Here is a 27703-nt window from a genome sequence, read left to right as displayed (position 1 = left end):
GTATTTTCAAACTGATGCAAAACTGAAGAACTATTTTCTTTATATCATCCAGTGTTTTACCAGCATGAATGTAATGCTGCAGAAGACCAGCTCCTGTAACACAGGAAGAATGATTATTGGAAGTGAAAGTTTAAATTCATCTGCATCATAGTACGAGTCATGTTTTACAACCAATTGGTGAGCACCAAAATTTACATTTTAGTAAGAAAATGCAACATTTGGCATAAACTGCAACTATTTATCATGTATTGATTAATGCAATTTCTGAAAGTATGTTCTACATCACTGATTTGTTACAGAACAAACAAATTTTGATAAAATAAATTTCTGTACCTCAATGAAGTATGTGTTTCTATAACAGTAGTAATAACTAGCATTGACTAATGGCACAAACATGATCAATTGCTCTAGTACTGTGTAAGGCAACATAAAAGTTACACATCTTGTATAGTCATGTGTTTGGTTATGTATTAAAAGAGCAAAATGGGTTTGTTAACAAGAGAAACTACTATGCATTTTATTGTTGTAACTGGTTTTATGTTTTATGTTTTTTTTAGTAGGCTATGTGACATGACACTTATAAAAGCTGTATGTGGAGGAATAAATTAGCTCCCAAAAAAAAAATCGAAAAAAAAAAACATGAAAAATAATACTGAATTAACCAATCTTCTCTTTTTTTTACCTTTTGTTTTTGTAAATTTATAGTTTCGACCACTAAATTAACAATAAATGATCTTGGTTGGTTGAAAATTAGAATGTTATAGAGATGATCAAATAAAGATATAGAGCTAATTATTTGATGAGAATTTGGGGATAGTTGCTGTTATTTAAAACTAATATCTCAATATAAAAGTAAAAAAGCAAGAATGAATATTTGGTAAAGAATTTTAGAACAATTTTTTACACCAATTCCTCACACCGCTTTAATGCTGTTACACTCAAATTTTGCACAGATTTTGCCTTATTTTAACACTGTTCTTGAACATTTTTATTTACAGTTTTTTTGGGTTCCTAACACTTCAACTGCTTTAAATGTTTTCGTAAACCAACATACACTTTACACACAGTTATGGATGCTTGCATCTTTTACCTTTAACATCAATAAGGCAATAATAAGTGGAAGTAACACATAAAAAAAATGAATACTTAAAATTTTAAATATTATTATCCTTTTTTTGTACACAAAATTGGAGATAAGGTTTTGTGAGATACAGAAAATTAACACAGAAGCATCATTTGATTAATATTTTGAGCTTACCAAAACTAAAATAAATATATATATATATATATCACATCAGTATGGTTTGTTTTCATTTCAGATAAACTTTTTTTTACATGCACATGAAACTCTACACCGAAATAGGTATGTTTTTACAGATATAAAAGCTGTAATCAAACAAAATTTAATTATTTCTCAGTTTTCCAACAAATACTGAAGTTAATTAAACGTTCCAAGTCACAAACTTAAAAATACTTTGTATCACCAGAGAGCTTCTCCGTGTTAAACCCGAAATAATTCCTACATGTTGCAAACAGGGATCCTTTAATACAAACACTAAACTTTTAGCTGTGAATGAGCAAATTCATTGCCTGTAGAATTGGTATGCTGGAAAGGAAATTTTCTACATACAATTTCATCACTTGTTTTTGAGATGACAATGTCACGTGCATCTTACAATTGCAAAAGAAATTTGGTTTTTATTTTAGCCTCACACAGTGTCACCGTGTGGCGACCACTCAGAATTAAAGATTCTCTTTTAATAACACATACTGGAGTATTAAGGATTTTACATCAACTTGACGATAGCTGTCGTGTCTGTCCTGGTCCCTAGGCCCGCTGTTGCCCATAGCCGTCTGGTCCGGGCATGAGTGTAAAGAAGCGTTTGAGTGGGGCTTTGAGGGGTGAGCGCACCCGAGCGTGGCGGCTGGTGTGATAAATAACAGTGTAATCTGACCCGGACCGCATACTGTCTCTCACGCATCTCGTGCTTCACGCTCGCCGTGCTCCGGTGCATGGGAGGCAGTCGTAGCTCGCCTCTCATCCGCGACGGACGCGTCTGAGCGCTGCTCCGCACTTCGCCGCTAGCGACTCGTGAGTGGTTTGCTGTTCAGCAGCCAGTGCCTCAACGACATAGACCGAACTACGGACCTACATAGACCGAACTACGGACCTACATAGACCGAACTAAACGGCGTCTCGAGCGGCCGACAGCTGTTGTCCTGGCCCCCTGTTGTAAGCCACAAGGTGAGAACACGTTCACTCCCTGAGTTCTAGGCTGGCCGGCGCTCTCGTCACGATAGGAAATAACTCGCAACAGGGGTCAGAGAGCCAGGTGTCGTCAAACTGCTAAAGCTTTGATGAGAATTATGAATGTAATAACAATTTATGCTGAAACTAAAATGTTTCAAAAAATTAATTTTTCAAGGCTTGATTTGTTTGACATTTTAAAAAAGCTATGTAGGCTTTCAAGCAATGATTAGAATGTAAGTTCTCAACCTTAATTTAATGTGTTTTTTCTTTCCATTCAACACAATGTTTCAGGAATATTTATTTTAGGGCATTAATGTTTAAGGCTAAATATGTAATAAAAATTAACAAAAGAAATCTTAATTGGTAAAAAAATTAGATGATTACATGTTCTGGAGTTTTGTAGGTCCTAATGACTACGGACTTCCATTTCTTGCATTTGCGATAACAAGATATTTACACGAATTTCAGTGATTTTTTGGAGAAAATGTGAATTTGTCACTTATTTATGAAATACTGAGAATTCACTTCCAAAAACTCTGATACTACAGAACTAATGTTTAAAAATAAACTCACAAAAATTTTAATGATAAAATGGGTCCAAAACTTACATGAAAAAAATGAAACAATTTGCATATATTATTTTTCTGAATATTTTCTGGTATTTATCAGTCCATATCGACCTTGCATCCCTATCATCGGTTGTTTAAAAACATTCCACAGTCCTCAAAGATTATATGCTTCAATATTAAAATAAGTAAATACAAGCAGTCAGAAGCTGAAAGCTACACAATATATAGTTTGGCCGATACTTTGAGTTCTCTTTGCAGTATTTAGTTTATGACCAGCAACCATTTGACTAAGAAGTGCTTCTTCTGTATCTCTAGTTCTATGGAAACATTTTTCTTATTTTGGGGTTATTTTGTGTGTTTACATGTTTAAGAATTTTGTTACATATCTAAATAATTGCAATTTAAGTACATAAATTTACCGGCATTAATAAAAGAAAGAACCTGCTCTATTATTGTGATGTACTACTTGCTTAAGCTTGAGATCATTACTTGACCTACAAAAGAAGTGAGAATAAACAATTAAGATACTATTAAAGAAAAGTTTAAAAAAATTGTTAGAAAAAAGTAGTAATTTACTAAGCAATGTTTTTTTTCTTGGGTGTTTATGATCCTACTGACTTGGGAGGTTAGGTTTTTTTTTTCATTTCTGCACCTACAACTTTTTTGAGGTTAGTTCTATGCTAAATCAAAGATCGCACTTGTTGCTTTCCCGCGCACACACACACACACACACACACACGTACGTGCACGGGCACAGTAAAACTCCTATATAGTGCACCTCTTTGTAACAAAAATTCCTTGCAACAAACTGTTAAGTCACACTCAAAACTGTACCTAACACAAGGCATTTTTATCTCTATGTGACCAAACATTTTTTCTTCTCTTTCGAATGTAAACTTTTATAAAATAGGGACACAGATATAAAATAATTTTTTTTTCTTAAAAATGCTTACATTTATTCATATTTGATTAATTATGTTGAATGACAAAAAAACTGTTTTAAACATTTAATGAAATAATAATAATTAAAAATATTAATATTTAAATATTCACAGAAATATTCATAGTAGAAATAAGACACTGAAAAACTTTGCAAAAAATACAGAATATTGCTGATATAATGGAAAATGAACACTACAAATACATGACCATTAATTTGACTGATTTCTTTGATCAAATATTTTCACAGCATATAAATTACTAATTGACTGACACAATTTAATGGCAGTTGAGAGTTTGACACACCTCTAATAAAGATAAAATACTTCTATATATTCTTTTATTTCATAACTCAATATTCAAAATGAACTGCAATTTTTATGAGTGCCACTCAAAAATTTCACCTGTTGTGTCCATTAATATTGGAAAATCTGATGCAGTGAACTTAGTACAGTAAATACCTTTGTTTCATTCCACACCTTAATGAAGAACGCCTTGAAACCAAACAAGGAAAAATTCAGTCCCTTTAGTTTTGTTATAGGGGTTTTACAGTATAAATATCCATGGCTAAAAGCCACTGCAACACAATTAGTTGATTTTATTGACTGTAACAGGAGAACAAACTTTTACAATGAGACTGTTTTACTGTATAGTAAAATTTACTTTTACTTCATATTTTGAGTTCTATTTATTTAATTATCTACAAGTTCTAAATCTTAACAACACAAATGAAAAACTTGCAAGCATGTAAAAATATTAGATTAAATTTTTGATAAGTTCATGAAATATTTTAATTTTAGTTTTGTGTAAGTTCGTAAGTTATTCTTTTATTGAATAAATATAACTACAACATAAAAATCTTCATATCTTCTAACTTAAGAAAAGTAAGAAAAAAAGGTTAAATACACAACCTGCTTTACATGCGGTGCACGAGACTTTTGACATCACACTGGTCTCCAACTCCTGCATTACTTGTTTGAGATCGAACAGCCTGAGCGCTTTGTCGACCAGACGAGGGAGGTGGCGGCCACTAGACTTATCATATACATCATTCATAATACGTGAGTAGTTCATCTGATAACAAAAAATAATATGCAAAAATGTCTATATTAAATATTTATGTGCATTAGACATCTACTTAAAAAAAATACACTACACACAAGTGGGTTTATAAATGTCTGAAATGATAATTTTTTATTTTACAATATGATGCAAAGTCAAGGTAAAACTTTCTCAAAACTTTTATACTAATGCAGTAAAAAAATTATAGTGTAGAAGCTGTCTAACTCAAACTTATTTATTTTAAAATAGTGGTCAATTCACACATTTTTTTCTGGTCTCTTCAATCATGGTAAAAAAAAAGTGTGAATAAAATAATACTTGGATGATTCAAAGTACAATGCCAGAAAGTCCAGCAAAACATGATGAAGTTCGGTGGAGACAACAAACTCTAATAAAGGAAGAAAGAAGACTGTTTACAGCTTTAGGACTTATTTAAAGGAATGAACTCTCCGACCATAAATGTGTCCAAAGACGTCACCCTTATGTCTATGTTACCCTGTTAGTCACCATGTAATGAACAGGAAATTTTCAGTTACCTGATCTAAATCACCTTATTGTTTGTTGGCTCCAATCTCTGGTAACAAAGAATGAAAATCGACATATAGTTTCCCGCCTGACGCAGGGTCTACATGGACGAAATGGGGCTGACACTCATAGGAGTTGGCTGCTCTACCCGAGGGACTTGTTGTTCCGACCAGCCTGAAGAATACATCAGGTGAGCTGAGATAAGGTATGGAGCAGCAACAGAATGCACTGGTGGGGGAAACGGGAGTACACCAAGAAAACCCACCTGTCATGCCAACATCCGCAATGTTTCCCACATGCAAAGAACTTGGATACAACCGGATTGCCTTTGTGGAAGGTGAGTGGTCTAACCACTCAACCACCATGTCTCACTGGTACCACAGAACTCTTCCTAAATTAATACAGTAAGGTTTGTTGACATAGTTTTCATCTTTGTCAGTCTGCCAACATTCTGATCAGGCATTTTATGTTTTCAATTTTGTAACATACGTTCAAATTAGCTTTTCCTTTTTTTCTGTTGTTTTAACTTTTGTGTTAAGTTTCATAGTCACCATAGAATATGAAGACCATGTCTCTATTTAAACCTACACATGCAACAATATTAGGGAATTTTGCTTTCATTAAAGAAGTAGTAAAGGGACTGAAAAAATTCTGAATCGTAGAGAATTTTGTAATTTTATCACGCTGTCTACCTACTTGAAGAGGAAAGATGCCATTCTGTACACAATAAATTTGAGCGGGAAAGATAATGAATAAAAAAACCAGAATATACTGGAGTATAAAAAATATTTGTATATAAACATTCGCTGCCTGAATGATAAGAATTTTGTATAAACAATTTTGAACCAAATGCAGCCATCTTATTGATTTGACAGAAATCAGACAGGTATTGGATGGAAAGAAGATATTTTTCATGACTGTTCCCAGGCTCACTATATTTAGAGACTTCTTTTATCTCCCAGCCATCAATTGTGCTGTGGTGTGACTGTCAGCCTCGCTTTATATTTCAAGGTGTCTGCCAAGTCACATTGACATTCAGTTCGCAAGCTTTTTATAACCTGGATACAATGGTACTGTTATTCAAGTGTACTTCAGACCAATTCTAGGTACTATCAAGAATGAGTGCTGCAGTGTCAGTAAGATTAGGACTAAGTAACACCTTTTGGTAGTGAGGAAGGTTAAATTTAATAATGTGTGTGATTGTTTGTAACCCTGGTTTTCTGTAATTTATTATTGGATAATACTAACATATTTTTATATTTACTTAATTGTTACATTCCAATTTAGTTAATTTTTTATTGGCAAGACTTGCATTGAGTGTTAAGCCTTTGAACAGAACTGTACAGAGATGACAGAACATTTTGAATGATCGCTGTTTGTACGCATGCAGCTGTGACGTCACAAGTCAACGAGAGTGCTGTGGACAGGACCGCGACAGCGCAAGGCGAGAGGAGAGGATTTGCGATTAAGCAACGGTACGAGGAGGTAGTAGGTCGGTATGTGTGCTGCGATAGACGGTTGCGGACAGGTGGGAACAAAGCTGAACTGCCGCGATGACTGCCAACGCGCCCAAGGCGAGCAGCACACAGCAATCATGGAGCTACACACCAACAAGCGGCTCGGTATAGCCGGACGAATGGTGAAATTACCATCAGAGCAGTAGGAAGTCAGCAACTATGGATTTGTGTGGCAACGCGAGTGGGCGGAAAGCGTGTACAACTCCCAGCTGAATGAGGTCGTCGCTGAATGAGGTCGACATCTAACTCAGGTAGTTTAACGAAACGGCCACTGCGCTGTAAGCCAAGCATAACAAAACTAGACTGACCGAGGACTATCCCCCTTTCCACTGAATTCAAGATATTTTGCTCAAGTATATAACTTTCCTTTAGATTTTAAATTGGCCAAAAAAATTATTGTGTTCAGTCATATTGACCGTAACTTCATATGTCACTTTAAGTGAAACTCTTGTGTAGTGGATTACCCAATCCAGGATAAGCCAACACAATTCAGACACCCATCTGGGAACAGCCTCCAATATAATTTTAAAATTACAATTTAATTTTTTTAATTTTATGTAATTTTTGAGTGTGATTTTTCTTGCTGTTCCTTAAAGCAGGTGCCCCAAATAGCAGAGCAAAACAATCAAATACACAAAATTTAAGGTAAGAACCAATTGCAATCAACTGATTAGAATAAATTACACAACTACAAAATACATTCAACACTTTATTCAAAATTAACTGAGTTTTAACATTGTTCCTGTAGCATGCAATGGATCAGCCTGCATTCAATAAGAGCTACAACATATTTGCTAATATTGTACATTTTTTATATACATGTAACACACTTACAATTACCGCAAATGTCTTAATACAATTCAGACTGGTTATCATACTTAAGCAATTTAAATAGCTACACACGGAAAATACTAAAAAAAAAAAAAAAAAAAAAAAAGATTTACACAAATACTTATTAAATTTTCCTATAGAATGATATTTGAATGATTTGATCTGGGTCTACTAATAGTCCGCGCGCCACGGTACCACATATTTTCCTTTCGGGAGTATGATTTCTTCTTTTACTTAAAGCAATTCTACTGGCCATAAACTTCACTTTCAATAGTGTTTAATTCAAGTTTTTGGACATCCCCTCACACGACCAATCAATATGAAGTCTCAACACTTATACAGTCAAACTGGGACGCCATGTAACAAAGCAGCTGACTCCACCCACAAGAATGCAAGGGCTTAGGGGACGGAGCTGATGACTTACTTGTTCGTTGAAGACGTTGCTGCGAAAACCAGGTCTCCTGAATCAGTGCCAAAAACAAGGAATTTTGGCAATCCACCAAGCAGCTACTTGAAGGTTTGCCCGGCTCGTTGACTCGCTGATCTGGCGCACATGCATTTGTTCGCCACGCATTCTGCTTACCGAATCCCCGTCCAGTACTCTCGACTCATGCATTTCAAATACGTAACTTTTACGTTAAGTTATTTAAGTTTAGTCATCACTCCCGTACAGCCCAGCCCAATCGCGGCTACCGCCCTTGCAGCCAGAGAACACACACATATCCACACCAGTCAAATGGGTGCTCGCAAATGCGTCGTACTCATCATTAAGTCAATCTTCACCCGTCTCTCCTATTGTGCCTGGCGGCGGAGATGTACGAACAGTTTTTATTGGCGCGCAAGTTTAACATATTTTATAGCATACTTGTCCATATAATTTAGGCCACATGTAAAATATATGTTACACTAAAATTAACAAAATATCTTCAAACAACTTAAACTAAAAATTCATTAAAAACTTAATGTAATAAAAACCAGGCTGCCAACTTTACCTAAAGATAACTAGACATTTGTTTTAATGGGTGTTTACATGGAAACAAAATAACTATAAATTTACTAAAATTAATTTACTAAAATAATACTAAAAATAACTTAAAAATTATAACCAAGCAATAAACGTAATTAACAAAACTAACCAATTAAAACAATAAAATTCATAATTTTTATGAAATGCATACAGAAAAACATTAAAATATATTGAAAAGAAAAACCTTTCCATGAAAAGTGATCAAAAAGAGTAAAAACTGTATCTTTTAAATCGCTATCTGTAATGACCCTATAAATATTTGTTTCATTTTATCATTAAAATAAATAAATTTTTCATAGGCTGCTTCTTCTGTAAGAAGGTATATTCATGTTTAACTTGACTAAATTCACTTCAGCAACTTTTGCAATAAATGATCCACTCTGGCTCTACAAGTCTTATCATGCATGCCAAATTAAAGATCTATTAACACATGGAAACAGATGTATGAAGACTACTATGCACAACAGTATGAGGCTATTTAATGGCTATGAAAGTAGCAAATAATATTTTACTAGAAAAATAATGACTATAAAAAAATATTAAAAAATTCATAAAATAAACCTTTAAAAGCTGAAACTGCTTATTAATTTGTGACTCCATATTTTCTGGAAGATTTGTTGATGGAAGGGTGTGTGAGTGGTTGGCTGGATTCAGGACAACCGTTGATGGTCTGAACAGGTAGTAGCTTGGGCTGGATAGTGCTGGCCACAGGTCATCATACTCTGAAGAAACATTCCACTCTGTGTTTGAAGACAGAGGCATGCCTGTAAACATTAGCCATTCCAAAAAAATTTTTTGTAGTTATAAGTAAAAATAAAGCATATTCATACTGTCACACACTTATGTCAGTATCATCTTAATAGCCCAACACTGCTAAAGAATAATCAATGTAAGTCATATGTTCGTAAATTATATTTTTAAGAAAATATGTAAATACAATAAATGATTTTATAAATTTATTTTTCCTACACAATTAACAGTTCTTCAATTGGGAATAACTGAAACTTAAAAGTCAAAAATGTCCTTTATTTAAGTTACAAAAGATTTTGCTGCAAAAACAATAGTAAGCAGCAAAATATAAATCAAAATTGTTTGATAATCATACCCAATGAATAACGGTAACAAAAATAACACCCAAACTCAATTTTAGAAGAGTTACAAACTGAAAACTAGTTATTTTTGAATTTTCTTCTCAACAACAAAATTTTTTTTAGCTGAAGTGGACTAAATTTAATAACCCCTAAATGCACAAAATATTTTGGAACCTACAATAGATTTTCAAATAATTTTATAACAACAGATAAATTACTTTTTACCACACAATTGCAAAAATTAATGGTTTCACTCATTACGTACAGTAAGTACTAAGCTACAACAGATGCTTCCTTAACTGCCTCAAAGAAATAACATAATCTCATTAAAAATAGTCTTCTGTTTGCTGGTACTTGTTTGTTTGTTTGTTTGTTTGTTTGGTAGGGTTAGGCTAAAATCTACTTGGGTACTGACTCAGTGCTTATAGTTATGAACAATGTCAGTGTGTTGAGACAGAAACCATGACTTTTGCCATATCAGCATAATGTGTTAGTGAACAATGCCACAGAGTATCCTTCTGCTGGCTGGAGTACCACTAAAAATATAGAATGTAAACAATCACAAGATATAATACAATTATTAGCATAGTCATAAATTTTAAGAATAAATGTGTTACAAAAGATAAATGATTCCAATTAATATATGCATTCCTGTTAACAGAAAAAAAAAATTATAACTGCTGCTTTAATTCATAAATATCTAGAAAACAACTATCAAAACTTATTTCACAACATAAGATTTTAAGCTTCTCTTTATATAGCTGTAACAAAATGTTAACAATAGCAACTTAAAGAAGTCATAAAATAGTGGACAGATGTGTCAGGCACTAAAATTAATCCCTTAATAATAATGTTGGAAGGATAATTCAAATAGGTTCACATAATCAAGTACACACAGATTTCAAACCCAGAAAAATATTTGAAGTTCTCTTGGTGGTCTTAATCATTTCATATGTTTTAATTTTTATTTAACTTAATGACTTATTGAGTGAAAACTAGGAATTGGCTCAGTAATATATTGTATGGATTTTAACACCCCTGTGTAAGTAATAAATCAATTTTTGGGCCAGTTGTGTAAACCATAGTCTGAAAAAGCACTTATTTTTAACCAAATAAAAATCCCAAATGTATCAAATACATAAAAAATATACTAATTTTGATACTTGGTAACTTAACAGTCATATTTATACATCTCTGACTAGATGAAGCACTCCATTATTGAAACATTAAAATATTTAATAGCACAATACACCTTTGTCAAGTGCTGTGTGCGAGGTCAATTTCTAAAGATGCACCAATATTACTTAACTAATTATTGATTTGAATACTGACTGTAAAACTTATGACTTGCAATAATTGATTTTGCTACCAGTGACTTGTCAGACAGTCCATATTGTCAGACAGTAAATAAAAAGACAGACTGATTATCTATAGATTAAAAAAAGATATTTAAAATATTATTGTTACGAATGTGGGAAGCAGGGCCGCCACATGTGCCAGACACCTGAGCGGGGCCTTCCAGCAGTATTCTGGCCCGGGGGATGCTGCATGGTGCCAATGACCGTCATGCACGCATACCGCTGGGGGATTATAACGGCCACTCCCTCTTGCCCAACCTGGGTGCTTTTTTCTATCCCTTAGCGGTGTGGGAATTCCGCGGGCCACTGCGTAGAGTGGCGTGAATGACACGATGCTATTCTGGATGCTTAGAGCATTGGGTCGGCCTGGGATGACGTGACACATCACAATCATTCCAGTCAGTTCCCAGAAAAACTGCCACGGGTATAAAAGCGACGCCGGTCTCTGCGGGAGGTCCGAGAGTTCCAACAGGCGAGAGAGTGAAGTGTGTGACCGGCGAGGGGCGTAAGGCGAAGCGACAGGACTGTGCGTGTCTGACCAAGTAGCGTGATACTGTGTTTGTGGACAGGTGCGAGGTAAGGAGCGAACTACTGTTGAGCCTAGCTCCAGTGAGTAATGTGAACTGTGTACTGGACAGCTATTTATTGATTAATGAACAGACATTTTTAAGTGCGAGTGATTTGTGAACAGACATTAAGTGTTGTAATTAAATTAGTAATGTAAAATAGTAGTATATAAAACTGTATGAATATTAATTGGGCTATCCTTACGAACACATTTTCCCCATTCGTAACAGTTGTTATATTTCAATTTTACAAACCACTGTGGTGGTTGTGTTGCAACAAGAGTCAAAGATTGTGAGGTTTTAATTACCTGCAAGAGGTTTGCTGTTTTCACATACGTACTTCATTGGCACCATGTTAACTTGGTGTGTGTTTTACGTTTCAGTAGTTAGTAATTGTGTCAAGTGTGGAAATGTGTGGAAATTTATTAATTATAGAAGCCATTTTATAATATGTTTTACAGTTGTATACGTGACTGCAACTATAAAGAAGGGTTATATTATGTAAGTTTCATTTTAGTTATTTTAAAATTGTACAATGATTTGTATTATTTCAGATATGGTTTTTATTGCATTTTCAGAAGTATTCTGACTTACATAGTGGGATGGAGGCACAAATTGTCAAACTGAATTTGTTGTTTGTGTGTCATTTGGTGTGTTAATTGCAAGTAGTTAGTTGAGGATTCTATGGTTTTGTACCATTGTAATTTCTGATGTAAGCATGGTTGGTATTTCCAGGAGTGTAAAGTGAGTCAGAATGTACATATGTGCTGCAAACTCCTGATTACATTGGGTACTTCGTGGAATTCACATGTTGTCAAAGGTTCTAGAATGTTTCCATTATCTGCTTAAAGGTCTGACATAGCTGATTATTCCCTGCTTTAGTATTGTTTTTATATTTAATACCATGATCGTATACATTTGATGGCATGATCCTGTATATATTTATCTTATAGTACACGATGCTTGCTGTTTTAATTTGGTATGTCGAAAATCCATGCACTTGATCCTTATGGCATGATATTATAGGGAAACTGGGTAATGGAAAAAGGCCCTGAAGTCAGAAAAAACTGTGTTTTTTAGAAGCTGAAAATAAGTGCACGTTAGTATCAAATTAAATACTCTGTAAAACTGTTACAGGGATTTTAATAATTTTCCAAATTTTTTATTTGTTTTTACCCCAAAATTTCCCTTGATTTCATAGCTCTGCCCACTAATGAGTTTTTTTTAATTCAATAGAAATTTTAAAACACCGTTTTTGGGAAACAGGAATGTCCAATGTTCACACAAGTACCATTTTGGAATTTCCTCCAGAGAAAGTTGCAAACTTAGGAAAATTCCCAAGAAAGACAGGCCTCTCAAATATAAATTATATTGTGGTATAACCACAAATAATTTACTTAAAAAACATCAATTTAGATTCCAGTATGGACTTAAACTAAAGTTTTTCTTTTGTTATTTCATACTAGTGAAAACAATGGAGTACTGGCAAAGGCAAACATTTTCAAATTTTCAGGCAACATTCTATTCTACTTGTTCTGTAGGAAAATTATTTGTGTTCCCACTGTGTTAGAAACTGAAAACAAGTGTGCTTTCATGCATAAATAATTATTTAGGTATGCAAGATTAATCCATTTAACTGACTGTTAAGTGCAATTATCTTGCCAATATAATAATACGCAAGGCCTCAATACAGTTTCAACACATGTGCCTCAGCAGTCTTATAATTAAAACAATACATAATTTTTGCACTAGAATCAACAGTGCAAGAGTTACGCTTGTAAAAATTAGAAAGATTAGACCTCATTGCAACCAACTGAATATCAAATGTGGCAAATGAAGTGTTTTTTTTTTTGCCAATATCAAATTTTAGTTTTAAAAGCCTCTGATATTAAAATAAAACTTCAAAATTACTGCTTCTGCTTTTATTGTAATTTTTAGGTGGGTATGAGTCTGTTACGTTCACTCTCACTAAAAGTTTGGAGAAATCAAGGTTGTGGTTCTGGGTAGGAAACTTAAGAACAGGATAAAAAAAGGAATTATTTAACAGTGTTGTATATTTAATTATATCAATTGGATTCCTCTTGCTTTCCATGTTGTCAAATCACATATCCCCAGTATTTTCCAAACTTCTACTGCAGTCTTTTAATGAGGTACAAAAATCGAAGGAAAAAAATACAAGAGAGAAAATAAATTCTGAGACCATTGTCCTTTCGTATGTTACAGCAGGTGCACGATGATCTCGCATTAAATAAATTCCGTGAAAAGTGTCACAAGTGACAAAGAAGATCATGTGCTTTTCAACTAAGCTGTTTCTAACATGCTCAGCCACATTTAACACTTTCAATACTAGAAATTTGTGGAGTTTTTTATGTACCTGACTAAACTTTTTTTAATTTTTTTGTAACTTTTGAAATCTGTTATTTTCCATCAATTTTAACCTAATACAGCTGAGAATAGTCAGCAATTGCATGCAATTTAATTGCATGCAATTCGAGTCAACGTATTTAAGATAATGAGAAGTTACAAGAATCTTCCTGAACGTGTTAATAATTTCTGGCAGCAAAACAATTCACTGCACATGTCTTTTCTAGTTTCTAATATTCCTGTGGTCAGGTGGCCATCCTGTTTTTTTATTAAACAGGTAATATGTATTAATAATTGCTTAAATGATGAATAGTTATGATTATGATCAGTATCTTGTATTAATCCCTGAATCGTTACCGATATCAGTGCACCACTAGTTGCAATGGACTGTGTAACACACAAAACTTGCCTGCCACAGACCTTGAACATAAAAATTAATTAAATGCCTATGTTACATTTTATGGGTATTAAAGAATATGGTGTTACATTTTATGGGCATTAAAGAATATGAATATAAAAAATACATAAACCATAGTCAAAGACTTATTAGTCATAACTGTATTTTTATGTAGGCATTATTATTACCACAGATGACTAATGGCCTATTATAAAATACTGCCATATGTGAGACATAGATTACGTTCTAAGAAAATAAAAAATGCCAAATTATTTTAACAGGTTTATTATATTATTAAATACAAGGCTGCAAAATTTTAAATAGGTATGTTGTTATACTTTTGATCATATTTAAGAGAACCTTAATTTTTCAGTTGGCATCCCCATTATTAAAACCATGCACATGCAAATGAGTAGGAGTATATTTTCCCAATTTCATTCACAGTTGGTGTTTTCTAGGCTGCGTACAGATGATAATTTATCATTGCTCTGAAAACCTTGCACTGAGTTTCTTGGCTAACTTGTAATTTCTCTCCTTTTAATAAACTATATTTACTGCTATCAGCTTCACTTTGTGAATCTTAACTCTTCAAGGCTGATCATTAAACTATAAGGTTATCTTATCTTTCCTTATGGTCTCCGTTCACAGCGGGCAGTAGAATACACTCTGATAAAAGTGGTTCCTAAAACCTGCTCCACTGACCCCTGATATCCTGCTTCGAAATAACTCTCTCTGTCTCTCACATGGGCGGGAGAGGACCTGACCCTGCGGGGAAGGTGATTTTGTCCCTTGAGGTGTCAGAGCTGTTGCCGGCTCTAGTATCCGAGACATGATCCAACAGGTTCACGGAATGGGTGCAAGGATGCGAATATATAGCCTCTCCGCACCAAGTGGCAATCCTCTGCATCCACGTGGGCACCGCTGTTGGGGGCGAATCGTGGAGACTATGTTGGGATGGGTAGCCTCAACCTCTGGTCATAGCATCGCCTTAACTGAAGAGGACAATGCCGGGCGTAACCCTGCCGCAGTGCATCCTCAATTGCTTGTATGGGACCAGAAATGGTGGATTGGCTGAATCTGCGGGCAACAGCAGATGCGATTGAAACCTTTCTGGTAGTGAATGGATCAGGCCTATGGTAATGGAAGGACCTTGAAAGGCGCCCCTGTGTTTGGGTGCACCCGGGCTTAAAAAAGAGCTGTAAACCGCTCGACTAGGTGTGAGTGTGATACGTTCCCCTAGTTCAGTGATCCGGGGGGGGGGGGGGGGGGGGGGGGGTGTACCGAGGCAACCCCGAGGCCCTCCTACACACGCACTGAGGTTGTCATTTCTAGTCAGGGCTTCCTGCGATCGCCGCCGGATGAGTTCAGGCACTTTCGGGGGGCCTTAATCAGCCGGACCGAGGTACGGCAGGTCGGAGGGTAATCCGAGGAGACGAGGACATCCTGTGGACAACTCTGAAGAGTGGCAGTCGGTTAGCAGCTGGCGAACAGTCTGCCGAATCAACGCCAAGTTGGTAGTAGTATGGGAAGAATCCATGAAAGATTGAACGGTGTCCCGCTGAGGTTTCCTACAAGGCCCTGGATTCTGATTGGGTAGGACTCGTACTTGGTAGTGGTGCTCCGATCGCTTGGAGCAGGATCCAAGGGTTCCCTAGCCCGATGCGGAGTCGACGTTGTGAGTGACGACACAGCTCCGGTATTAGCCTGGATAGCTAACAGATGTTGGATAGGCCTCCACCGGACCACAGGTTCACTGGGTGTTTTGAGGGGTCCCAGTGTGATGTGGGAGGTTGGGGAAGGTGCCAGCAGTGCTGAGAAAGTCTTAGGGCACAGGACACAGCCAACTGTCTGGTAAGCTGAGTGTGGTGGAGGGGCTGAGGAGGCAACTATGCTGGGTTGGTGGCCCTGGCCTCTGGTCAGCTCCGAAGCTCTAATACCCGCCCAATCAACAAATAGGGAGTGATCCCTTGCAGTTCTGAATATTTAAAAAGCTCTGGAATATTATAAAGAAAGGAACTGGAAGATACTCCCATACTACCATTCAAGGGCGCACATTGGGAGGGGATACGTGAGCAACGCCGGCCGAAAGGTCGGAGTACATCTGTCTCTCACATGCTTACTTAATTCACAAATCAGACATTTTATTTAAACAAAATATACACACAAACATGCATTTCATCTAGTGTTACAACACAGATATTTGCATTTTCCACTAATTATAGCACATTCTTAAATAAAGTTTGCAATTTAAGGGTTTCCCAAGCTTAGAAAAAAGAGAAATATTAGTCATGTGTGTGGGTATTGGTAAAAAAAAAAAAGAAAAGTGTACGTTTGTGTATATGTACATTAGTCTGGCTCTCACTATCCTCTCCTCTCTCTCTGTCTGTCTCCCTCCCTCCTCCATATCTCTCCCTCTAGCTCTCTCTCACTGTCTTTCTCCTTTATGTTTCTCTGTTTCTCTGTCTCTGTCTCCCTGTACCCTTGCCCCTTCTCTCTCTGAATCTCTCTTTGTTTCTCTGTGTGTCTCTCCCTTTGTGTCTCCTTCTCTGTGTGTCTATCTCTGTCTCTGTCTCTCTCACTCTACTTCTCCTCAGTGTCTTCATCTCTGTCTCTCCTTCTCAGTGTCCCTCCCTGTCTCTCCTCAGTGTCTCCCTCACTCTGCATCTCCCTCTCTGCATCTAAAATTTTTAAACTACTATTAAAATTAAACCCACATCCTCATTATCTCTGGTCGAGTTCTCAACTATCTTGGATATTTTGTAGGTATTCAAAGAGATTCTAAAAGAAATAACACAGGTCTGCGATGAAAAAGTTTTTTTAAACAAATTTATCACAAACATGTAGATGTTGGTGTGTATATAGCAAATATAAACCTTGTTTTAACGTATCACGTCACATTCTTTTTGCATATAGATAAATATATAATAGTTCATTAGATCTGTAAGTTCGTTTTTTTTTTTACAAAATTGATTCCATGATTTCTATTTCTATTCTATACTCTATGACCGACCATCCTTTAGTCTATTGTTACTAACCTGCCTTTCCCCTGTGAGAAAAAGTATCAAAAAAAAAAAAGTTTTATGTAGTCTATGACTAATCCAGAGCTGCCAACCTCAAATCACACCCATCAGTAATGGCAATTAGGTATATGAAAAAAGTACGCGTAAATCATGCACGATAAATTTTTCCTGGGGCATTATAACACACTCACAAGATAAAACAACGACAATAATATGCAAAAGAAAAAGAAAAATATGAATACAATGCAAATTAATACATAAAAAAATCTATTTGAACAAGACAATCATCTGAATATGTAAGAAATATTAATAATTTTACTGGATATTTTGAATCTTCAATTCAATGTATTCAAAGTTAAACTTTAAAACAACTGTCTTTTTATTTGCTTCTTTTATCCTGGTTCGATAAGAAATGTCATGTAAACAAACAAGACAAACACAAGGACTTGTAAACAATAACTGCGTTCGTTACTTTCGTTTCTTCAGATGTAGCGAAAAAACGAAAATATAGATTTATTGCTAGTCACGGCTTTAAAATGTTCTGCATGTTTCTTTGATTCAATATGCCGTGTACAGTCATCCCTTTCACCATGTGCAATCGAAAAGTCACACGCGCATACATTACAAAACCGTGGCGTTCCAAACATTTAAAAACGACAATCATGGCCATTCTTTTGAATATTTAAGTGGAAAGTTCTGAAGTCTTGCGTGTTTTTTCCCACAGATGCACATTATTCTGTCTCACGCTTCATTTCTACAACCGGCACTGAAGAACACAACACTATCGAAAAAAATAAAAACATTTTCACGTCTGTAGACACGACAAAAACCGGACAAAAACACTATGATGAAAAAAATGGCTTTCAAGAAATAAATTAATACAACACAGGTTAGCCAAAGTACCGTACAAAAATTATCGTGATGTAAGTAGCCTTCAAACGATAAGTCCGAGGATATGTACTAGTTGTATCGTACAACGGACGTAATACCATCCCATTATTATTTGAAAACACGAGAATTAATTTACTTATTTCGACAGTACATCGTACATGCGCACACTTACTAGTTCCGTTATTTGAGCAACCAACCGAAGTATTCAAACAGCGTTCACGAAACACGCACAGCAGAAACGTAAATTTTTCCGTTACCATGCAGCACAAAGCCTCGTTTCCGTAATAAACTAGCGATGTTCCGTAATTCCGTAATTCGGGGTTAAAATCCGTAATAATTACGGAAAATCCGTAATGGTTGGCAGCTCTGCTAATCATAGTGGTTTAAACTGCAAAAAAAGTGTAATAAAATATTGTTTTATTAAATCTGTAACTATGGCTCCTCGAAGTTGCAAAAAGAATCCAAATGTATTTTACTATATTTGCGGACAATATACAATAGTTATGCAAAGATTAAAAATAACACACTTTGTAAAAAATGCTTATGCTTACTTCGGAATGAGGTTATGTTACCAAGAGAAAAAGTGGGTTCCGCATACAGTATGCCGGCTATGTGTTGAAGTGTTAAGACAGTGGACTTACGGTAAATCAAAATCATTGTCATTCGGTATTCCTATGTTGTGGCGGGAACAAAAAAATCATACAGATTATTGTTATTTTTGTTTGACCAACGTAACAGGATACAATTCTAAAAACCGCGCCAAAATTGTGTATCCTGATGTTTCGTCTGTAACAAAGCCAGTTCCACATGGACCTGAATTACCCATACCAGTTCCTACTAACACTAACAGCTTCGAAACGCCTTTATCACAAAACTCAGAACAAAGTGATCATCTGCAAAGCAGTGGTGAAATTTTTCACCCTACAAATGACCCTCGACCTTTAAAACAGCAAGAACTGAATGATTTGGTACGGCATCTTGGATTATCTAAGGACGCTGCAGAACTTTGCGGTTCTCAACTAAAAGAAAACAATTTATTAGATGATGTAACTACATTTTACTGGTATCGAAGCAGAGAAGAAGAATTTGTGGAGTATTTTAAGAAAGAATAAAAATTTAGTATTTTGCTGTGATATTGGCAGTTTAATATAAAAATTCAATATTGAATACAATACACAAGAATGGCGAATCTTTATAGATTCTTCAAAAAGAAACTTAAAGGCTGTCCTTTTGCTTATCTGCAATAAATTTGCATCGATACCTGTAGCTCATTCAGTTTATCTTAAGAAACTAACGAAAACTTGAAAAATGTTTTGGAGAAAATAAAACACACCGAACACAAATGGTTAGTTTGCGGTGACTTAAAAATCATGTGCATGCTTCTTGGTCAACAGCAAGGCTAAAAAAAATTCCCCTGTTATATTTGTGAATGGGACAGTAGAGCAAGAAATTTACATTGGAAAAAAATTAATTGGAAAATAAGAATGGAATTGAAAGTTGGAGTGAAAAATTTCATCAATCCGAGCTTGATGGATCCCGAAACAATATTGCTTCCACCACTTCACATCAAACTTGGTTTGATCAAACAGTTCGTAAAGGCATTACCGAAAGATGAAAATACTTTCAAGTATCTTTGTTCATGTTTCCCTAGCTTATCTGATGCGAAGTTGAAAGAGGGAATATTTACGGGACCTGATATCAGGAAACTAATAAGGGATACAGAATTTGAAAAAGTGATGACAACCTTGGAACTAAATGCCTGGCATGGCTTTAAAAATGTCGTATCTAAGTTTCTAGGCAACACAAAAGATCCTGCGTATAAAAATATTGTCCAGGAAATGTTAAACGCCTATAAAAATTTAGGCTGTAATATGAGTCTGAAAATTAATTTTTTAAAGTCTCACATTGATTGTTTCCCAAAAATCTAGGCGACTACAGTGAAGAACAAGTTGAACAGTTTCATCAGGACATAAAAGAGATGGAAAGAAGATAACAAGGCCGTTGGGATGTTAATATGATGGCGGACTATTGCTGGATGATACACAGAGATGAAATAAAAAATCATAAAAGAAAACCAACAAAACGCAGCTTTTTTTTCAAAAAGAAAACGTTATTACTAATTGTTTTCTTCATGTATACCTTAATGTTGTATTTTAATAACTATAGACTCAATAAAACTTTATAAAATATTCTAAAATGATTTTCATTCATTTTATTAAATTTTTGTTTTGTTCTTTTTCGTATTCAAATACTATATCATCTAAATCTGATAAATGTGACGTGGTATATATCATATGAATACCGTTTTCTATTACTTTTAAGACAATCAAAACAAATATTAACCATTTAACAAAAAAACTTTTCAAAAAAAATTTCACAGACCTGTGTAATTAATTTCTTTGAAAAATTATAAACAAAACATAGTACTCAAAACCCTAAATTATATTTATATTTTCTGCTCTGCCCTTACAGCTTCTAAGTGAGCTATATTATGTAGTATCTTAATGGGTTTATGAAATGCTGCACTACATTGAAGCTATTTCCTTGGACGGTCTTTTACCTAGTGAAGCAAAGAAGCCATGGCACATATTCAACCATTTAAATGAACAAATAGAGTTATAAAGTGCAACAGCAGCATTCCTTGTATTTTATATAAAACCTCACTTTCCACATTTTAAAATAAATTGCCTTTTCCTCAAAGAAAAATCTTCCTTGACGATGAAAAAAAGAACTTGGTGATTATGAATTACATTTTATTTGTAATGGAGCAAGGTGAAACAGGATAAGACAATGGACTCTTATTCTGGTGAATCTAGTTTCAAAACATAGTTCAATCACTTGTGATTTTGGTTTTCCGTGGTGACGAAATCAAGCCAGGCAAATGCTGGCATTGGTTAATTATACAGGCCATTGATAATTTCTCAGTGTCCATAAATATCACCCTTTAATGACCTTAATATTGATGAAAAGTAGTCTTTAAATCTTTCCCTTAAAATATTTATATTTGTATAACCCGTTTATTTTGCCTACATTATGAAAGTCTTATTAAAATTTTGTTAGTAATTTCAATACATAATGAGTTATTTAATTTAAAAAAATTTACTTAAGTTATTAGAATTATAATATTAACAGAGAAATATACAAATTTCAGAAGCTGTTCTCAACAAATATAAGTGGTAAATTATGTACATAAAATCCACGAAAAAATTATTTTTGATTCCAAATGCTTTCAAAAACTAATTTACTTTATAATGATCTGAATGTATCGAAGCCCAAAACATTAGCAAAAAAATGAATTGTAACTGTAGCAGTGCCACATTAGGGACTAATGGGTATAGTGCCAAAGTGGTAACACACTAGTTTCCTGAAATTACTCCAGACAATGCTGGGATTTTTTTTTGCAATAGGCCAGTGCCGATTCCTAATTGCCATTGATGGCATTTTTGTAGACATACTAATGGTTTTAGACAGCTTGTCAATCAAAGAATATCTAAGCATCGAAAGCAATCAACATGTCTGTAAACCTGACAATAAATAATAATAACTTTAATATCAGAATCTTGACTGCTGACTGACCAGACGTGCAGATGAGAAGATGAGAAGAAATGAGAGCAGCAAAGGGCCGGAACCAGAAGAGAAGCATATTGGAGGCGGAACACAGACTCTGACCTGGGCCGGTGCAAGCACTGTCACCAGCCTAAAACACAGAACACACTGCATCATTACATCTCAACAATATGTTCATCAACAAACTACTTTATTGACAGGTTAATGAAATTTTAGTTGCCTTATAGAGCCTAGAGTCTACTAAGTATATGTTGGTGCACCCTCAATAACACATTATTTTCTTTATAAGACTTAATGCATGAGCAGATACAACAAAAAGAGTATAATAACCTATTATTTACAAAGAATTATTAAAAAATATAAATACCTCTTAGTTGTATTTGTTAAATAAATGGAAATGTCTGAACATAGCACATAGCTAGAGGCTGTATGTGGAAAATCTATAAATGTAATTTAAACCTATAAACAAAGAAATTATACAAAACTATTGGCAGAAGTAATGTAGAATTTACCATTAACCAATATTAAAACATGTGTTTGGGTAGAGTTAAGTCTTTGGAGGAGTCATATTAAGGTATGGGTAAAATCTAAACTTGTTATCGTGCCAAGATTCAAACTAAGGACCGTACTTTGGATTAAATATATATATAATCAAGTAATTAATTTGAGTATTATCTTGTTTGTGAAAATTTCACCATTTTACATAAATGATGCACATACATAACATACTTAGAAATAATTGGCAAATGGGGATTAGAACTAAATTTATTCCCAAACAACCAAAACATCACAAGGATTTTACAGAATGTACGAAACGTAATTCATGTTTTACATAAGTGTGACATGTCTGACCGTGTTGTCCAACCATGTTACCCGATTAGTTTTCTGCAGCAACTATATTCACTCGTCTGATGGTTCTGGTTCACACAATACTGTATAGAGGGCAGCACAGTAGTTTGCAAAAGATATTAATCTTGGCTTTTCTCGAGAGCTTTATATAACATAGAGAATAATGTAAATGTGTAGTAACGTAATTTAGAAGAACAATTTTATTTCAAAATTAACTAAGAGTATAAAATATATTTGGGTTAAACCTGTTAGTTCCATGCATTCACACAAACAAAAAATTATTTTCATTTTTAACTACTACGTATTCAGTTTCAAAGCAACTTAATGGAAAACAAATACAACAAAATGGTGTCCAAGATGAAATTGTAAATATTTACAATTTGTTTGGAAATAATTATTTTTGTGCCAGGTTAGTTTGTTTATACTCATCATGCTTCTCATTGGCAAATATTGTACATGAAGTCAGATGCAGATGGTGCTGTCTGACCTCGGAAGTTCAAGTTCGTCAGTTCTGGTAAGACAAGATCCGCTCTACTCGACTGTACCATCAACGGCTGACACCACAGATCACGTGACCCAATCAAATGCATATCTGGATCTGAAATAACTTAAATTTTAGAAAAAAATATCCCTTCTGCACCACTCGCACGCTTGATCGCAAGGGCGCGGCCTATCACGAGCCGCGGAGCGCTCTGAGCTGGGAGCCGCGGGCAACCACTCCCAAACAAAACAAGTTGCTCGCCCTCTGGCCAGCTCAGTCAACCGCCAGCTCCGGGTGTGTCAACATCCACGCGGAGCCATGTTTTGTCTACAATAACTTTATCATTATGTTTAAGTAATTCTAAATGCCAGTGCCTGTCTCATTTTGGAAAGACATGGAATTTTGAATTACACAAATAAAACACATTTAAATAACATTTTATCAGTTAAACTGCTAAATTCAGAAGAAATATTAATTAAAATTATATCTTTCCTTCCCAGGATCAGAATTATTGCCTCATGTCGCTCAATAGAGTACGAATTTCACACCTTGCCAAGGCAGGGCCATGCAGGAGAACTGGTAGGGAGGTGGTTCTGCCCCAGCTGCCAATGGGGATACAGGCCGGGAGGCATGAATATCTGTCAGGTCAGGGCTCTGGGGCCATGTATATTTTGTATATAGGAAAATAAAAATTAAATAAAATTATATTTTAAAAAACCAAACAACAATCAAAAATTATATTATATTGTTACGATTTACTGCGGGTTTGTAAAGGATAGCCCAATTAAAGATTTTTATCACACACAGTTTTATTTATTGCCACTATTTACATTACTAGCTAATAATCTAAAAATGCCAATTAATCAATTGTACTTTAAAGAATGTTGCTTCTTCCAGTCACTCGTTTCTCACAATCCATACGCATCGCTGGGCCGCACCTCTGGCGCAACTCTTGCCGCAGCACCCCTCGTGGTCCTCAGTCGCAGGACTCCGTCGCCGCACTCCGCCGCCACAGTCGCACTTTCCCTTCGCCGAGATCCCACTCGAAGCCTCGCTTCGAACTTCGCTCGGAAATCCGCCGCGCCCGCGACACTATCGCCCGGAACTGAGCTCTTCGCCCTGGAACCTTCGTCCAGGGACTTCGCCACTCTATCGCCCAAAAAACTCCGCCGCGGGAAAAATCCCGACTTCACTGAACTGAACTGAACTGAACTGCTGAGGCCGACGTCCTCTTTTTATATATCAGCCGTCATTTTTGGAACTCACGAGCGCGGCTGGGGCCAGTCGCGTCATTCCGCGCCGACACGACAGCAGAAATCTCTCAAAACACGTGTCGGCGGCTTGCGTAACTCCGCAGCTGTCCGGTTTTGAATGTCAAACGGCGCCGCACGGGGAGCTGAGGGCTGGAGGGAGGGGAAGCGGCGACCCAGGTGCGCACGGCACATCTCATGTTACAGCAGCATGTGATATCAGCCCAGTTAGATCTGCACCTGCGCGTTACGCAACCTAACGTTCGTAACAATATTTAAAAAAACTGATGAGGGCACACTGTTTGCCTGAATACCACATCTAACAACCTGTGCAGGTGGACAACACTAATACACCTTTGTTTTAGGGAATGATTAACTGAAAACAGCCCTCTGGGCTTTTTACGCATCAAATGGCTTAGCCTTCCTGTCACCAAAACTGTTAGTGGAATGCAACAGTTTGATCAACAAGGCGGCCAGCAGTGTACTAACCCATGTAAATTTATTTACCATTCACCAACACGACCACACGATGATATATATGCATGGGCGAGTGTCGGCCTGGTTCACCTGTGACATGCACATATGGGGTAGCTACCCATGCATGGAGCGGCTCGCACAGCTTTACACTACGTGCCACACCTAAGTTTAATTAAAACACTTAAACTTCAACACACATACAAGCCTCTAAAGCTCAACATCACTACACTACATCACGCCAGTTAGCCAATCTAACTGGTGGGGAGCTTCTCTCCCCCGCCGATGACACAAAAATGTAAATTCCTTTAGCATTGTACCACAAACCAGCACACACATGGGCCCCTGTGCTAAAATCATTCCACAAGACAAACACCCTGCCCTTTGACCCAAATGATTTAAACAAATGTGTGAAGTGCACCTGAAATAAAAGCACAAGCGAGTTATAAAACCTCGGCTTCTGGTCTCGCTCACACTAAATGATGGGTCGGCGGGCACCATCAGCTACGACACATCAAAAAGACGCGACTGCGTGAATGTGACGGGCCCCTTAATCTCAGCGTAAGATCACCGCACCTATTACGATTACGTTTTATGTATCAGTAAATACCGTCGGGATTATGTATGTATTAAAGAATTAATACAGCAACCAAACCGGATTCTTGGAAAACATAAGCTGCTACTGACTATCGTAAATGCTAATATTTTTAAACATTAGCATGTTTTTAGTTCTTGCCTACACACTATCCCGCCAAAAAATTGGCCAATTTTCAGTTATCCACTTTCAGTATGGTTGATACTAATGAAGAATTGCATGTCATAATGATATAATGTACACCGTTTTAGCAAAAGCTATATGGAATTCACAAAACAAATCCCTAACGTATTCTACTAAAGCGCGCTACTGCCGTCTGAAAGAGGGGAGGAAACGGTTGGTGGCGCGCGCTGCTCGCCAAGAAGTACAGGACCGTGCAACATATTTGCAACACGAGCGCAAGGGAAGAGCTCGGTGGGAGCGTTTGAAAGGGTGACTTTCCCGCGTCCCTCCGCCGCTGCTGATAGCTGGGGCGCGTTACAAGTAAAAAACAGAGCAAGGTAGTTACTCAGGCGGCGGAAATGACCGTTTAGCAACGTGAATCAATGTTACACAATGAAACAGTATAATGTGTGATACAACCGCTATGATGTTATATTTTGTACAAATAACATTTGACAAAATATGGAGAAATGTGGTCGGTGCTACAGCACATTTGTACTTCCCTAAGCACCACTACTGTGAGAACCTAAGGGAAAAAAAATGGGGTGCGGCTGTATCATGGACACGGCCGTGTTTTGTACGAATAGTATAGGATAGTTCCTCCTGAAACTGACTTCTGGCTGTGGTGCCTGTGCTGGTCCGCCATCTTTGATTCTGACGTCACAGCGGCCAATTGGATGATTGTGACCTTGACCTTTGGCCTTCAAACTTTTCAAAATTTGCCCAAAAATCTTCAAAATTCGCCAAAATTTCCATTAAAAAAAAAAACGCCAAAAATTCTCTAAATATTTGATAATTAAAAAATTCGAAAAACCTCAAAGTACTTTTTGCCTTAGAAAGAACACAAATTCCTAAAAGCGGCTTGAGCATCCATGTCTACAGCCTCTGATAAGCCGCTGACGTCACGACCTTGAAAATTAGGATGCCACGGCAGCCATTTTGAATTATGACGTCACCGTTGCAATTTCCGTTACGCCCGCCATATTTAAAATCTTTTTTATTATCCGATTTTAATGAAAAAAAATTTTAAATTAATAAAAAAATATATTAAATAAAATTTTAATAAAAATATTTTAAAAACATACATTTACGACATGGAACTCGGAGTCGTCGGTTCGAACCCGACGAGTGCAAAAAAAATGGCGATTGATCCTTCCCTCACAGTGGTTTCTGCCAGACTGACCTCCACCACTTTTTTCATAGCATATATATCATCAGCTAGTATGGCACCATGTCTGCCATCTTGAAAATCCGTAATTTTTATGTTAGAAAATCGGGAAATTATTTAAAAAAATCATTTAAAAATTAATCATTCGAATTAAATAATAAAAAACTTAAAAAGAAGTTGCACTTTTCGTTACGGCCACCATCTTGAAAATCCGTAATTTTAATGCTAGAAAATCGGTAAAAATTCCAAAATTCATTAAATAAATTTGTAAACAATATTATGATTGATTCGATCAATTACAGTCCTTGGTTCGATACCTGGATAATGCAAAACATTTAATTTTATATAAAAAATAATAATTTAAATAAACATGTTCAAAATCCTAAAAGTGGCTTAAAATCAACTACTACCATCATTCTATAAGCCATTACAACTGCCATCTTGGAAATTTGTATTTACTGACCCATAAATTTATAAAAAAAAACAATCAGTAATCTACCTATAGAATCGATACTTAGTTCGATCCCTGGGCGATACAAAACAACTTTAATTTTTAAAAAATACCTCAAAAGTGACATGTTTGAGGAATTAAACACCGCAAGTTCTTTTTAAAAACAAAAAATTTTATTACATAAATTCTACACTTCTACAATTACAAAAAAAATCACAATCAAATTACTAAAGTCTTGTTCAACCTAAACATACTCTGTACAAGATTTATTTCTGCATGTAATCTTGTTCTGTTCAAG

At 35.8% G+C, this 27703-nt stretch overlaps 1 protein-coding gene across 7 annotated transcripts in view; it reads right to left on the bottom strand.

The window, feature by feature from the left end:
• Positions 1 to 27703, bottom strand: part of LOC134529317 (sphingomyelin phosphodiesterase) — a 192436-nt gene that overhangs the window by 85940 nt on the left and 78793 nt on the right. For 4 of the 7 annotated variants that reach the window (XM_063363255.1, XM_063363256.1, XM_063363253.1 and 1 more), the window contains exons 2-5: positions 21985 to 22105; positions 9283 to 9485; positions 4671 to 4833; positions 1 to 93 (exon numbers count right to left, since the gene is read on the bottom strand). The exon at positions 1 to 93 is cut by the window's left edge and continues 41 nt beyond it. In XM_063363255.1, the coding sequence (XP_063219325.1) occupies positions 1 to 93; positions 4671 to 4833; positions 9283 to 9485; positions 21985 to 22051 (526 nt within the window). In that variant the 5' untranslated portion in view covers positions 22052 to 22105. Of the gene's footprint in view, positions 94 to 4670; positions 4834 to 9282; positions 9486 to 21984; positions 22123 to 27703 lie in introns of all 7 variants that reach the window. The other 3 variants (XM_063363259.1, XM_063363257.1, XM_063363254.1) reach the window with 2 other exon arrangements.

The sequence above is a fragment of the Bacillus rossius genome, chromosome 2 (genome assembly GCF_032445375.1).
Source record: "Bacillus rossius redtenbacheri isolate Brsri chromosome 2, Brsri_v3, whole genome shotgun sequence".
Taxonomy (NCBI): domain Eukaryota; kingdom Metazoa; phylum Arthropoda; class Insecta; order Phasmatodea; family Bacillidae; genus Bacillus; species Bacillus rossius.
The sequence above is the reverse complement of the archived record's forward strand: the minus strand, read 5'-3'. Positions and strand labels throughout refer to the sequence as shown.